General features: G+C 39.6%; 1 protein-coding gene across 2 annotated transcripts in view; it reads right to left on the bottom strand.

Moving 5' to 3' along the window:
• Positions 1-14,799, bottom strand: part of BRSK1 (BR serine/threonine kinase 1) — a 301,897-nt gene that overhangs the window by 89,189 nt on the left and 197,909 nt on the right. For both annotated transcript variants that reach the window (XM_066607747.1, XM_066607746.1), the window contains exons 4-6: positions 13,901-14,041; positions 11,652-11,768; positions 11,192-11,225 (exon numbers count right to left, since the gene is read on the bottom strand). In XM_066607747.1, the coding sequence (XP_066463844.1) occupies positions 11,192-11,225; positions 11,652-11,768; positions 13,901-14,041 (292 nt within the window). The remainder of the gene's footprint in view (positions 1-11,191; positions 11,226-11,651; positions 11,769-13,900; positions 14,042-14,799) is intronic.

Genomic DNA, 14,799 nt, shown 5'->3' on the forward strand with positions numbered 1-14,799 from the left:
GTGTCCCCTACCGCAGTACTGGCTCTAGCCAGCAGATGGCGCCATTGTAAAATAGCAGAAAGAGAAAGCCTCCTAGGAAACCCTGAATCCAAAATTGGATTGTAAAGGTTTATCATTAATTAACCTGAGAATGCTGAGTGACAAATCCTATTGACTGTCATCCACTTTCCCAGAAACTGATATAACTAAGGAACTTGCAGGAAAAATATAACTCAAGAACTTCTATTTGCTGGTAACGTTCTGGTTAGTTAGGATTTAGTTAGTTGAGCATTGCACCTAATTGTAACATCATCCCGTATATTGGTGAAAGAGTTGCAGGGCGATGTGGGGGATTTCAGTTTATTGAAGCGCTATTACTGCTAAAAAAACAAAAAAGAAACCCTCCTTCCCACTATAGTAGTAGATTGTAAATCTGTAGTATATTTATAGACAATTCATACATTCCTAGGCGTCACAACCCAATGTTTCCATTGTTAAACTCAACAGCTAAAGTGACTTCATTATACATTTAGTATCTTTGTAATGCAAGAGAGCAAAACGTTTTCTCCCATAATAGAGGCATTTTAAAATCAGATATTTATGGGGAATCGGTAAGAGCAGGCACAATGCGCCGATGACTAAAGTCACGATGTCTGGCATCAACAGGAGTAAGCAGGAGTTCCTTTTGTCTGTATTGTTCTTGCATATCAGTTTTATGCCACTAAAGCTAAAACGAGGGTAATGTGATCTCTGAGAATTAAAACCTCTATTCCCCAAACAGCCACTAAAGCTGAACAATGCACCGAGGAAAGACAATGACATAATCAGCAGCGAACACGTGAACGGCTGCTTGATATGTAAGCAAAATACTGAGAAAGAAGGCTTTTACTCCATTGATGTTATTACTATATGTAATAAATGTATATGTCTGTACACCTATCTGACATACTACTTCTGGGAGCCTGAGGTTGGGGAGAGGAGTCTAAATGCCCCTCTGTCACATAAGACAACACAAGCAGGGGCGTATCTATAGAGGGTGCATGGGATGCGGTTGCGCCCGGGCCCAGGAGCCTTAGGGGGCCCATAAGGCCTCTCTTCTCCATATAGGGAGCCCAGTACTATGAATAAAGCATTATAGTTGGGGCCCAGAAGCTTCAAGTTATGCCTCTGTGCAGAATGGTTTAGGTATGGGTATGGGTACAGATACAGATAGAGGGGGGGGCCCAGCTCACCTTTTGCATCAGGGCCCCTGAGCCTTTAGTTACGCCCCTGAACACAAGTATTATAAGTGGCACATGGGGAAATTCGCATCCACCTAGTAGGGGTTATTGCTTTTCTTTGGATCAACATGGTAGGATTATACATCGGACACGATAGACCTGTGCCTTTTTTTAACTGCATCTATTATGGTATGATAACAGAGGGAGCGGTTAGACATTTGGCATTGTGGCCCATCTGTCATCTATTGCTTCCCTTTATTACGTTTTTGACACATTGCCATTCTATTGTTTATGTATCGTAAATTCCCATTTTATTGCTTGGCCTGTCCAATATAGGAAGCAAATTCAGCTAATTATATTTTTATAGGATGGGTAGAATCCATAGTACACAGAGGAAGGACATCTAAAGCCCATACAGATGTTTCCTTAAACATGTCTCTGGTACTAATCACAGAGTCAATGTGCTGCCAAGTTTCATTGCCAAAGTTGTCAAATTTTTGTTCTTTATACTTTATTTCACGTTTGTCATTTTTTATGCAAGTGCTTGCAGCATCTCTGCATAGTTCCGAATTTGTTGCATATGTAAGGGGCTTCCCTAAAAGAGCTGCTATGATGATAGACAGTAAGATGCGCCATCAATTGTGCCAGAATTACCATAGGTGGCAACATTTGCGACAAATTTTAGTGCAATGTAACAGCAGGCTCCCTGGACACTTGTTGATTGACTAGGGCTCTGACATAAAATACAAGTTTTGCTGCACAGGGGGGTGCAGGGCACTGTACAGCGAGCTGGAGGTGCTGCTGTAGTGCTCCAGACTAGGAACACAATATTTTGCAGAGAGCGCAAGAACTAGGGCTGGAGAGATGAGTGGCAGAGACATAGTATTGCAGCACGAAGGAGATTGCAGAGAGCAGAAGCAAGAAGAGGTGAAAGCAGCAGGAACTGCGTGGAGAAGGGCCGTGGGTGCTGAACTTTATATTGAGAGGCTGCCCACGACCTGGAGCGTAAAGGAGAGAGTGATAGCCGTACATCTCCAACCCAGGGTACCATCTAAACAGCGACAGAGACCAAGGGGACCATGCTAGGGGCGGTAGCAACGGCAATTCTCACTGTACAGAATTGTAAGTATGACCGACCTCAATCCAACTACTAGGTGTGTACACTAATAGGTATATGACTAGTAAATTAACAGATCTGTTATATAGAAAAACTTTAGTTATTTACAAAACTTTCACTGTTCACTGCACCCATTTTAGTCTGAGGTATTGGCGCGAGGGGTGAGAGTTATGAAAAGAGACATTTCGTCTGGAGGTTGAACGCTGTGTTTCCAATAGACTGTGTTGATAATAGCATAGTATTAACCCTATAAACTAGAACTGTGTGGAACATTACATTATTTGTATTTCTATTCCACAGGACCACTTTTGGTACAACACTGTTGATACTGTATGCTGGTATTATTCCATATTCTGCACAAAACATTAAGAATCCTCTGATGTAGTTAGCCATAGCTAGTTTTAGGTTAATCCACAGCAAAAGTTGTATTGCTTACTTGTCATTATACCCTTATTCAATTGCATTCCTTTGATCCTAAATGAATATACTTTTTTTTGTGGTACTCCCTCAGCTGCATCGCATCCTGAGTCTGCGTCCCAACACCACCACCCGCGACACATAGATATTTTTGTGAAGAGCAGAACATGTCTAAGAAGTAGTTGATTTTGTCATTGAAGTGCTTCTTTTGTTCAGAACTGGCTGTTATAAGATATTACAGTAGGTATATCCGTATTCCTAAGTCCCATTGATAGCAAATTACTGTTGAATAATTTTGCCCAGTGTATATTGACATGCCCACTGTAAGCCCAGTGGCCAGTATCTGGAGGGCACACACAATTCAAGCAAAGAAGCACCCACATATTTCTAACATGAGAGCTGCCTGTATTGCAGGGAATATTGCTTCCTCATGTGGCCGTATTCAGCATGTTATCATGTGACCAGCTGTCCTTTCATTGCCTATGTCTTCTCCTCATTCAGTTGACACGTCTTCATCATTATGTATTGTGCTTTTGTCCTGCTCTGCCCTCCTCCTCTTCTCTGTTCACCACCTCTGTGATCTCCGCTAGAGCATATGTCCCCATTGTTTACTGCTGCTCATGTCTCCTTCCCTTCTGTTACTATTGGCGTTCTTCTCCTCACCTCTGCTCTCCGAACACCTTCTGTTCTTTGCTGATATATTTCTTATTGGCTGGTTTCCCGCCGAGGGGATCTTTAAATGTTACTATTTAGTATTTCTGCAGGTCGTGGTACAGCAAAAAATGTATCAAACACTCTGCAAACTTTGCAAGTGTCTTTATGGCAACTATTACATTTTTTTTCTTTTATGTCTCTTTTCTCAGCTGTTTCTGTCCACCTACAGACATTGAATGAATCAACAGTGCACATGGTCTACCACCGTTCCATTCATACTCCTCATCACCTTTAAATGTATGTGAAAAGGAACTGGGAAATTGGGACCCCCGTTTCAGTGATCCTGGGTGTCCGAGTGGTGGGGCTTCCAGAAATCAGATATTAATCAGCAATTCTGTGGAAATGTGCTAAATGTGAATTGTATGGGAAACCCCTATAAAGTAGACCTCCAGTCAATTAATCAATCAAGGGAACATTCCAATACCCAGATACTAACAAGGATTTTGGATAAGGAGCTTGTACTGTCAAATCTCCCCTTCCCACCAGTTCCTCTTATTTCCATATGGTTATTACTATTTTTATTGTTAGAGCTATTACCCGTCTTGTACCAATATCTACCCCCCCACGAGGGGCACATGTGGCAGGTTTGTTGCCAACGTTAAATTCCTTCAATAAATACATTTTGAAACATAAAGTAGACCTCTATGATATGATTTCACCTAAATACCTCTCTGTACTGATCCCTGATATATTTATACATATTTATTGGGTTGCTTCTCAGACGTCTTTTCTCAAAAACCCTCTCTGGGTATTGTAGTCCGCCCATTCCATTTATTACTTTAGTTGCCTGCCTTTGAACATGCTCAAGCTCTGATATGTCTTTCTTGAGTACCAATGCCCAAACCGTTACACAATATTCCATTTGTGGTCTGACCAGTGACTTGTTAAGACAAACAAGGAAGAAAAAAAAATATTCAGGAAGGGTAAATATGGCACAACCTTCAGGCGTAGTACAAATTATTGAGATTAGGTATTTTGCCAAAAAGATCTCACTTTATTATTAAAACCAGTTTGTATATGTGTTTCGAGATATGTGAACCTCTTCCTTAGTACTCAGTGGGGATACACTATACAAATGCACATAAATAATATAGAGCCAAAATAGGATAGAAGATGACATTAACAGAAATTGATAGGAAATATACATGGTTCAGGAATAAACGGGAAGTAAAACAAAGAAAATAACAAAGAAAACAAGAAAAATTACACTAAAAAATAAATTCAAATGAACATATATATATATGCGTATTCAAACATATAAAATCACATGGACTACTAACATAAAAATATTGTAGGATATGTGATAATAATAATAACAATAATGAAAACTAAAAATAGAAATAAAAATAATCTTGGCATAACGTTAATTATTACGAGATACAGAGTAAAGCAAAAATATGAATATTAAAAAATACTTTGCGAGTAAAAGAAATGAAAAAGGAGGGTGGAGCAAGACCCAGTGAGGGTAGTGGAATATTTATGGAGTACAAAGAGTTTTCAATGATTGAGTATTTTGAATGGTGGAGGTGCTGCCAACCAGATGACGCTCCACCAGTGTGGGCGTAAGTGTAGCGAAAAGGATGTGAAAAGAACTGGTATGGAGGCGCAACACTCTAAGCTACTAGAAGATGTAGATCAAAGTCCAATGTGTGATGGTGAAAGCACTTCTTTTTTATTTTTTATTATACATACATCTTCCCTAATCTGACAATTCTTCATTTTCAGGACCTCCGACACATTCTATACATCTTTGGAATCGTGTCACCCCTAGGCATCCTGTTGGTGAGCCCCTTATCTCAATTTCTAATTAGTTTTATTCTCATTTTTGTTGGTTACATAAAGGTGTCCCTTCTCCCCCCCCCCCCCCTTTTTTTTTTTTTTTTTTTTTTTTTTCTTTCTTCCTAACTTTATCCCACACCATGAACCCAATGCTGTCAATGCACACCATTCTGAAGTAGTTTTCCAATAGATTCCCTTTTTTTTTTTTTTTTAATTTTTATTATTTTTTTTTTCTTCTCATTTTTACATACATATACACATTTATTTATGCACCCCCTTGGGTGTAGCAATCATATCATATTTCCCAATAGGCTGTACATGCATTTTAATTCTGTAGTCATCCCATTCAGCTGAAAGCAACCACACGATTTTGAGTCCATCCGCTCTCATATTGGTACTTTTAAGATTGGTATTTTACTCAGGATTGTCTTCATCCTATTTTAACAGATATTTGTTTTGTATAAATTTCATGTTAATTTACATGTACGGATGCTCATATTCTTTTATGTTTTTTGTCTCATATATATTTTATCACTGTTCAGATCGATGTTTTCATCATATATTTATTGTTCTTATTGACACATTTGTGAGACTTCATTATGTATATGAATTTTGTTCTTTTTTTTTCCCCTCTCCTCCCCTTTCTTTGTTAATCACTCCTCCATTATCTATTTGTACTTATCACACAGTCCTATCCAGCCGAACTGACGAAGGGGTTCTTCCCCGAAACGCGTATTCCATTGCTGGTTTTTAATTTCTGAAAAAATACTTTGCGACTGCATAATCAAGGCATGAAAAAAAAACACTTTCTTTTTGTTGTTCATTGCCCCCTAAACATCTTTATTGAACCACATTGGTTTACTCCTATTCCTAACTCCTGTAAAGTATGAACCGCTCACAGTAAGTGTTTAAGATGTTTTAGAACATTTCCCATTTATTGTCTGTACTCTTAGTCCTGAGGACATTGTCCCAGTTAGTAAGGTTAAGGGCATCTCTGAGCTGATCGAAGTTTGCCTTCCTAAAGTTTAGTATTTTCGTAGCTCCCCAATTAAACTCCCTTTTGAAAGACAAACGGAAATGTATTATATTATGGTCTCTATTTCCCAGGTGCCCCCCAACCTGCACCCCTGTTATTCTGTCTGGTCTGTTGGCTAATATTAAGTCTAAAATGGCTATCCCTCTAGTTGGGTTCTGTAGAAGTTGAGTAAGATAATTATCTTTAGTTATTGCCAGAAACGTGTTACCGTTATGAGATCTGCATATTTTGGCTTTCCAGTTTATATCCAGATAGTTAAATTCTCCCATAATTATTACCTCATTGTGATTTACTGCTTCATCTATTTGCTTTGGTCATAGATTTTCAGTGGCTTCTGTTATATTTGGTGGTCTATAGAAAACTCCTATGAGGATTATATTATTGTTTTTCCCTCTATGGATTTCTACCAATAGAGACTCCACATGTCCATCTCCCTCACATATTTCTTCCCGTAATGTGGGCTTTAAACAGGATTTTATAGAGACAAACCCCTCCCTCTTTCTGTTTTTTTTAAGATCTCTTCTGAACAGACTGTAACTCTGTAAGTTCACCGCCCAGTCACACTTTCGTCCAACCAGGTCTCTGTTATTCCTGCTATGTCATAGTTTTCCTCAGAAATTATTACTTCCAGTTCGTCAACCTTATTGGTCAGAGCTCCTCCAAGTAACCTGTCAGCCTGATCCGGGATGTGTCGAATCTGAATGCCAGAAAGACAACACACTATTCGACAATCTCGTTCTTTGTGGCGGATTGCCCTATCATCAAAGGTTCTGCAGCAGACGAACGATGATTTTTTTAGCTCCACATGAAAGATCCAATCTGGAAAAATCTAACGATTTAGCTCTGATCATTTGGTCGCTGCACACGTTTACACCTAACAGTTACTTTACAAACCACTCAATCTAACAAATATTCGCACGATTATCATGCCATTAAACTAACTTCACACTGAGCAACTATCATCCAATCAGTTGTCCAGAAAAGTCACTAAAGAGTGTGAATGATGGTTGGTTGGGTGTGTATGTGTGAGATAGAGAGACCTTTTACCAACCAATGACTATTTTGAAGTGAGCTACAATAAAACGACAAGGAAATTATCGCTTTTCACCGGGTTGGTAGCCGCTTTTACATGGGATGATTGATGCTTACATTCGTTGATTCAAACAATCACTCCACCAATAGTCGTCCCTGGTCAATATACCTTCAATGGAGCAGGGCGTTCATTTTGAAGGCAGAATCAATATCTGTAAGAATTCTCAAATAATGGAAACAATGGCATCTCCATTTAGCTATGTTCCTATAAAGATCTTGTGTAGCTGAATGTCAAAGGATACATAAGTACTCAACATACAAAATGGCTGCCTCTGATGCTAAAAGGTGCAAATTATATAAAAAGGTGGTTTTTGTGACTAAAGATTTGGAATGATCCATATTTTTACAATTGTCAGGTATAATAGGGTTCAGTGCTATAGTGCCCATAATTATTTTTCATTCACTTCATATAAACTAGACACTATAACCATAGAAATATCATAAGCATGTACATGAAACTGTAGAAAAGTATAGTACTATAGCCACAACAACTATAAAAATTCTTCATTCCAAAGCCACGGCCTCCGTTGGCATCCCGACAAGCCAGTGTCAGATCATCTGTGGCGGGGAATGAATGTGGAATGTCTCTACCCTGGCATCCTCGGTCTGTCACAACAGCTCAGCTCCCTAGATGCTGGGCTTTCCGTAGACGTAGTGCACGGCACTGATTACCTACACAGCTACACCGCATGCCTTCAGCGGTGTGTCACTGCATGTCATATCAATGCTGCACTCATACCATATGTGTCACATTGCATGACACCCAATAATCCGTGAAGTCTCCTTCAGTCTGCAGATCTTTTTCCTCTGGCAGCATTGCGCATTACATACAACGTCTGCAAATCATTCAGCCATTCAATCAAGCCCGCTCTGTAGGACTTTCTGTCTGTTAGTTAAATGTATTACATCATTCCATTTAAAGGGTAAATCCCCCCCTAAACCTACCTCTTTGGCACTTATGTCACATATCTATACCTCTATATGATACAATTTAGTATTTGTTCACATCTGCGTTTAGCTTTCCGACTTTTTGGGTCTGTCACAGGAGCTGAACAACAGCAAAAGTTCAAGCGCCAGACATGAACTGCACCTGACGGACCGCACTGACTGTAAGGGTCAGAGTCCAATATGCTCTTTGGCATATTCCAAGAGAAAATAGTGCAACATGGTGAACATTGGTAAAATACCACTTAACAGGTCAAACTCATGGAGCCAGGACATATACAGTGCTACTGGGTAAACACATTGGGCAGAATGAAGAATAAGGGTCAAGTCAGAGTGAGAGTCCAGCATAGGTGACGCCTACATATTATAGTGGTCTTAGGTTTCTTGGAGGCCAATTAAGCAAATCAAGAAAAAAAGGGCAAATCTTATAAGGACAGGACATATAACAGTAAACGAACCTTTAGTATGAATAACCCTGATAGGTGTCTGCCTCCGGATTCCGCAGCAATAACCCTCCATAGCATGCAATGCAAAAAAGATTCTTCATTCACACGAGCAGAAACCAATTGCGGTCTGTGCTCGCGGATGAAAAATTGCAGTGTGTTCCATTTTCCTGCGGTTCCCACACAGACGGCTATCATTGAAGTCAATAGAAGCCGTCCGATCCGCGGCTGTATGCAATTAACATTGCAAATGGCCTGCGGATTCCGTGGGAAAAACTTTAAAAAAAAATCTGTACTGTGCTTGTCTGATGGCGATCCCTGCAGACGATACGCAGTATAGAGAACCTGGAAGAAGATAGGTCAGCGCGGGCCTCGCCGCCTGCACACACAGGTATGCAGGGTCACCCGCCGCAGTCATGGACGGATTCCGTGCGGGATCCCCCATTCGGAATCTGTGCATGCTGTATGCATGAGGTCTAAATCTACCAAGGCCATTCATCTTGAATTTCTATTTGGATTTTCAGTTTCATGTAGTGAATATATGCTGATTTAAGGGATTGTCAGGAGCTGTTTCTACGAGTCTAAGCAAAGCGCCGATAACAAGCAGTGGCTCTCACCATTCATCTAAATGTCCACCATGTAATACCACATTGATCAGGAAATGGCAACTCTACTTGCCAAGGATCTAAGGAGCTGGACTGGCGGCAATCAGCTGATCGCCATTTAGGCAGCCATATTAACCGCTTACGGACTGGCCTATTTTGTACCTTAATGATCAGGCATGGCTTTGTTCCAAGAGCCATAATATTTTAATTTCTTTGCCGACACAGCCATATGAGGTCTTGTTATTTTGTGAGATGATTTGTATCTTCTAATGCCACCAATTTGGCTTACATATAATGTATTGTTTAACTTGTATTCACTCTTTTTGCTGGGATGAAAAAAAACCACAGAAATTCTTTCTTTTATGGACTTCACCATACAGTATAAATGAAGTGTTACTTTTATTCTGTGGGTCGATACGATTACAGCCATGCCACATTTTTGTATGTAAATATTAGTCTACAATAAAAACACTTAAAGAGTAATAATTGTAATTTTATCATCGGATCCTAACATCCATAACATTTTTCCACCAATGAAGTTATGTGAGATATTGAATTTTGTGGGATGAGTTCTATCACTGGTACCATTTTGGGGTAACTGCAACTTTTTGATCAGTATTTGTTGCGTTTTTTGCACGACATATAGACGAAAAACAGCAATTTCGGCATTGTATATTTAGAAAAAAAAATAAAAAAATAAAATGTATTTGCATTGCTGTCTTCCATGAGCCATAACATGTTTATTTTTCACCAAATGAGTTGTGAGAGGCCTTGTTTTTCTTCTTTTTTTATTAAATAAAATTTATTTAAATTTATTTAACACATTTTTGTCCCTCAAAGGGACTTGAAAATGCGATTGTACGATTGCTGGTACACTACACTGCACTTCTTATGTACTGCAGTATAATGTACTCTTGACCGATCAGCAGTCAGAGCCTGCCAGGGTCTGATACGCTTACATGCCTGGCAGATCTATGGGAACCCATCGGCACCCCATGATCACATTGCTGGTTACTCATGGATGGCAAGGAATCGTAGTTCTCCCTGTCACCTGCTTGCATTCAGCGATCATGCAATGGGTTCAAAGGACAGGAACGGAGGTTTCTTCACTCCCAGCTATTAGTACAGGGCCTAGCTGGAGCCTGGCTCTTCCCGACATAGAATTCTGGGGCCGGCCTTAGATCAGGTCGCTGTAAAAGCCTAAGGCGCCTTAGGGTCTGCAAAGCTGGTCATTAAAGGGTTAAAGGGGGTGTCTAAAGTGAGACAACTCCTTTATATCTTACTGGTTAAATTGAAGCCATCAGGTTCTCAAATCCATTGCAAAAGCCGATTTTGAAGGGGGAATTGGCTGTCGGATATATTTTCGAATAAATGGCCGCCCGTGACTATTCATGGACACTTAGAATCTGCCATGGTGTGTTAGCAGGTCTTCACTCGGGTTCATAGAGGAGGGTACTGAGACTCCCCTCTGTGTTCTTCATATGTCCAAATGGTGGTGGGCAAAATTGTAACTTACTGCCAGCAAATTGTTAGGGAGTGTTAAAAACTTCTAAGTTTTGCAGGAACATTATGTCATAGTATTAGGTGATGAGAGGACCTTCCTAGAGACTTCGTATATCACAAATGAAAGCTTAGTGACCAATTCCCATAAGAAATCACTGATATATATATATATATATATATATATATATATATATATATATATATATATATATATATATATATCAGTGGTATATATTACATCACATGCTTGTTAGTCACATTATTTCCATGTCATCACAGAACCATAAGAAGTCAGAGGACAGGGAAATATCACAGGAAAGATGGAAGTCAATAGAACTTACCTTGATCACCTCAGGACATGCATAGTGAGGAGACCTGGACGCAAGGGAGTGAGGCATGAACAAAATGCAAGAAAAGGGAAGACAGAGAGAAAGAATAGGGATGTTAACAGCAGGATAAAGTGAAGAATTGGTTAAGTAGATTCATGTCGCTAATATAAGTCAGAAATTTTAAGTGAAGTAAATGTAGGTACCACAGAATAATGGAAATGACTTGTATGCCATTGTCTTCTGACTGGAAGCAGATGTAGCAGAGCTGAATTTAGTATTCAGCTATTTCTATAATAATTTTCTAAGGTGTCAAATAAATTTTAGCAAATGACGAAATCAGCTTTGCTAAATCTGTATATGGTAGTCGAGACATGAACTACACATACAACAACACGTATTGTTACACAAAGTGTCAGGTTTGTAGCTAAAAATGATTACAATATCTGTTGGATTTTGTAATATCTGTACTCACCCACAGCTGGTCTCAAGTAAACTGTCCCCGACCTGCAGTGACGCCATTCCAAAATCCGCTATCCGTATGTTGTTTTTTTCATCTAACAATAAATTTTCAGGCTTCAGGTCTCTGTGGCTGGCCAGGTGGAGAGCAAAGGGGAGAATGATTGTGGATAGGAGACAATGGGCAGAGCATATATAGTCCAAATTTAACCCTTTCTACTCTTAAGGTATATTCATATGCAGGAGATTTGTTGTAGAAATTGTGACGACTGAAAAATCCATTGTATAGAACTGAATGGGGTTATTTCTAAAGCGTGTGAGTAGACTTCTGCAAGTCCCATTCAGATAAATGGGACAGTCAGCAAAATTTCTGCAACTATCCTGCTGCAGAAGAATTTATATTTAAAAGGGGTTTCCAGGACTTAAAAAAAAAAGTTTAAAAAAGCCTAAAATTAATAAAAATGGAATACTCACCTACCCAGCAGCTCCCCGTCTAGTGCTACAGCCCCAATGCCCACGGCTCGGAACCAGAAGAAGTGGTGGGCGATGAAGAGTCATTTAATGTGCTCGTGACGACACAGCCACTCACAGGTGATTCTTTGAGGCCGCTGAGGCCTGTGTGTGTCTGAGCGGCCACATACACAATGCATAGTCCTGTCAACCGCCTGCTACTTCTTCTGGGTTCCATGCGGTAGGCAACGGGGCTGCAGCACTGAACAGGGACTATTCAATTTTTATTCATCTTAATCCCTTTTAACTTTATTTTTAAGTTCTGGAAAACCCTTTTGAAGTCAACTTTATAAAAGTATACAGTAGATATAGTAGAATTAATTCACACAGTTCAAGATGCTTTGAGAATCACGGTAATTGAAATTGAAGATTAACCATTGAGAAGAGAACTTTTTCAAGATTTGATCTTTTTTGAGCCATTTCCAGTTGGAGGTAAAGATTCCTATACTTACTGGCCTGCATCTTGCAGTTATAAAGTCACACAGAGCGCAGACCGAGTAGTACCATAGAAGGTCTGCGTCTTGTAGTCATAAACCCGACTCAAAAATGTAGTTAGTCAGAAGGTCCAGGTAAGTATATGATTATAATAGCTATGCATGAGAATATATGACTGTATTTGTGTAGACTTTAGACCTTAAAAGGGACTGTCTATGACTTTACTATTGATGACCTATCCTCAGCATAGGTCATCAATAGTTGATCAGCGGGGGTCCACCCCTCAGGATCCCTGATGATCAGCTGTTCAGTGCAGACAGAGCTTCCAATTAATTCAATGGGAGCTGCACCTGCCATACCAACCCAGGCCGCATAACACAGGTAACAAGAATCCTCTGTCAAAGGCAAAATTGGATACGTTTTCCAGGATTTTGTCCCGAAACTGGAGGGTCTTTGCAGGGATTTGATGCTGTAGCTGGAAAACTGAGCTTCAGCCTATACAAATATATTATACTTGTATTATACTGTATATAAATGCTGTATATTACTGTATATACAAATATATTATTTCATTAATCCACAGAGTATTGCCTCTAAAAAATAAAGTTATTGTAAAAGTTGAACATTCACCTTAGTGTCCAATAGAGGGCGCCCATGAGTAGTGAGGGTTTCAATGCTATTCTGCTTAACGCTTCCTTCCATAGAATGGATGCTAATGCTCACGATTTACAGCTAATTGCCAGGCTGAAGTTGCAGGTCCTGATGCAGCCTGGTAATCAATGGTTAGTTGTGAGAATTAGTGGCAGCCGCTGCCACTCATGTGTTAGCGCCCTCAGACTATGCCTTGGGCAGGTGACACTGCCTCTGTAAATTCTAATGTATAAATATTACATATCCATTAAAGATAACTTAAAAACCAATTGGATTTAAAATTCAAATCAGACTCATCTTCAAATATAGAACATCAGATGGGAAGAAGGTCTATCGGCTAATTTTTGGGCCGGTAGTCATGGCAATATTGTGAAAATTTTAGGTAACCCCAGGCAATGTAGCTGAATCAAAAAAATCTGCAGCCAGTTGATGAGATCAGACTCTGCATATCATGTTATTTAGGTCCCTCATCATTTTAGCGCTCAGTTAATGTAGATTTTCTTCTCTATCACTCACATCCAGCTGACAAAAGCTTTCGCTTTTTCCAGATCCGTCAGCTCATTTTTTAGGATTTTCAGACTGAATGTTGTAACCTTTTCAGTTCAAACTATCTTTAGCAAACATTTATCACGTCACTACCCACAGGAAGAAACAAAAGCTCTGACTCACCATATAGAGTAGCTGTGACAGAAATCAAGTGCGGATATGATTTGTCGGAAGAATTTTCGAGCCTCCTTTGGAGTTAGTCGTCCCTTTTTAACCAGATAGTCAAAAAGTTCTCCACCGGACACGTGTTCAAGCACCAAATATCTGAAAAAATTGCCAGCAAATGTTAATGAGGAAATATTGTAAATAATGTTCATTAAGAACATAGAAGAACATTAAACTCTTAATATTTATCAATACAGATCTAGGCATTTTTTTCCCAATGTTAGCTAGTGCCATATAAGAATACAGATTGGTGAGCAGAAGTTCTGGTTTCTTCTCTGTGGAGGGACAGATGTATCTGCTTGGGTGTCATCATTGGGAAATACATTATGCCCATAAGCTTTATGGGGCTCGAAGTTGCAATAGTAAGGAACATTTTTGAAGGATAACTCTACTAAGGATTTCCCTATGATAGCTTTAGTTATCATTAGTAGCAGAGTATAAAATACTGCTATTTCAGCAGTACCAACAACTACTTTATTTACTTGACAACCAGTAAATAAATGACCTCTTAAAGTGCCCATAAATACATACATTTCCCTCCTTCTAGAGCCTAAAGTCAATCAGAAAGACAATAGGCATCACAGAACCCAATCATTTTGCACAGGTACTAATGGGCTAAATCAGCCCTTTTGTACTTCATTGCATGTTTTTAGAGAACAGTAGGTGGTCTGCTCTCTAAATGCATCACTATTGTTTTCCAGCGGGACAGCGGCTGTTAATGGCTGTTAAAGAATATCAGCTGTTACCAGCACTGCCCGCGGAGAACACAGCGTGCTGTTCATCTTATCGTCCTAAAGGATGAGGACTTCATGAAGACCTGAAGTCAGCGATGGACGAAAAGTGCACGATAGGCGCAC

This window comes from Eleutherodactylus coqui, chromosome 6, assembly GCF_035609145.1.
Source record: "Eleutherodactylus coqui strain aEleCoq1 chromosome 6, aEleCoq1.hap1, whole genome shotgun sequence".
Lineage (NCBI taxonomy): Eukaryota > Metazoa > Chordata > Amphibia > Anura > Eleutherodactylidae > Eleutherodactylus > Eleutherodactylus coqui.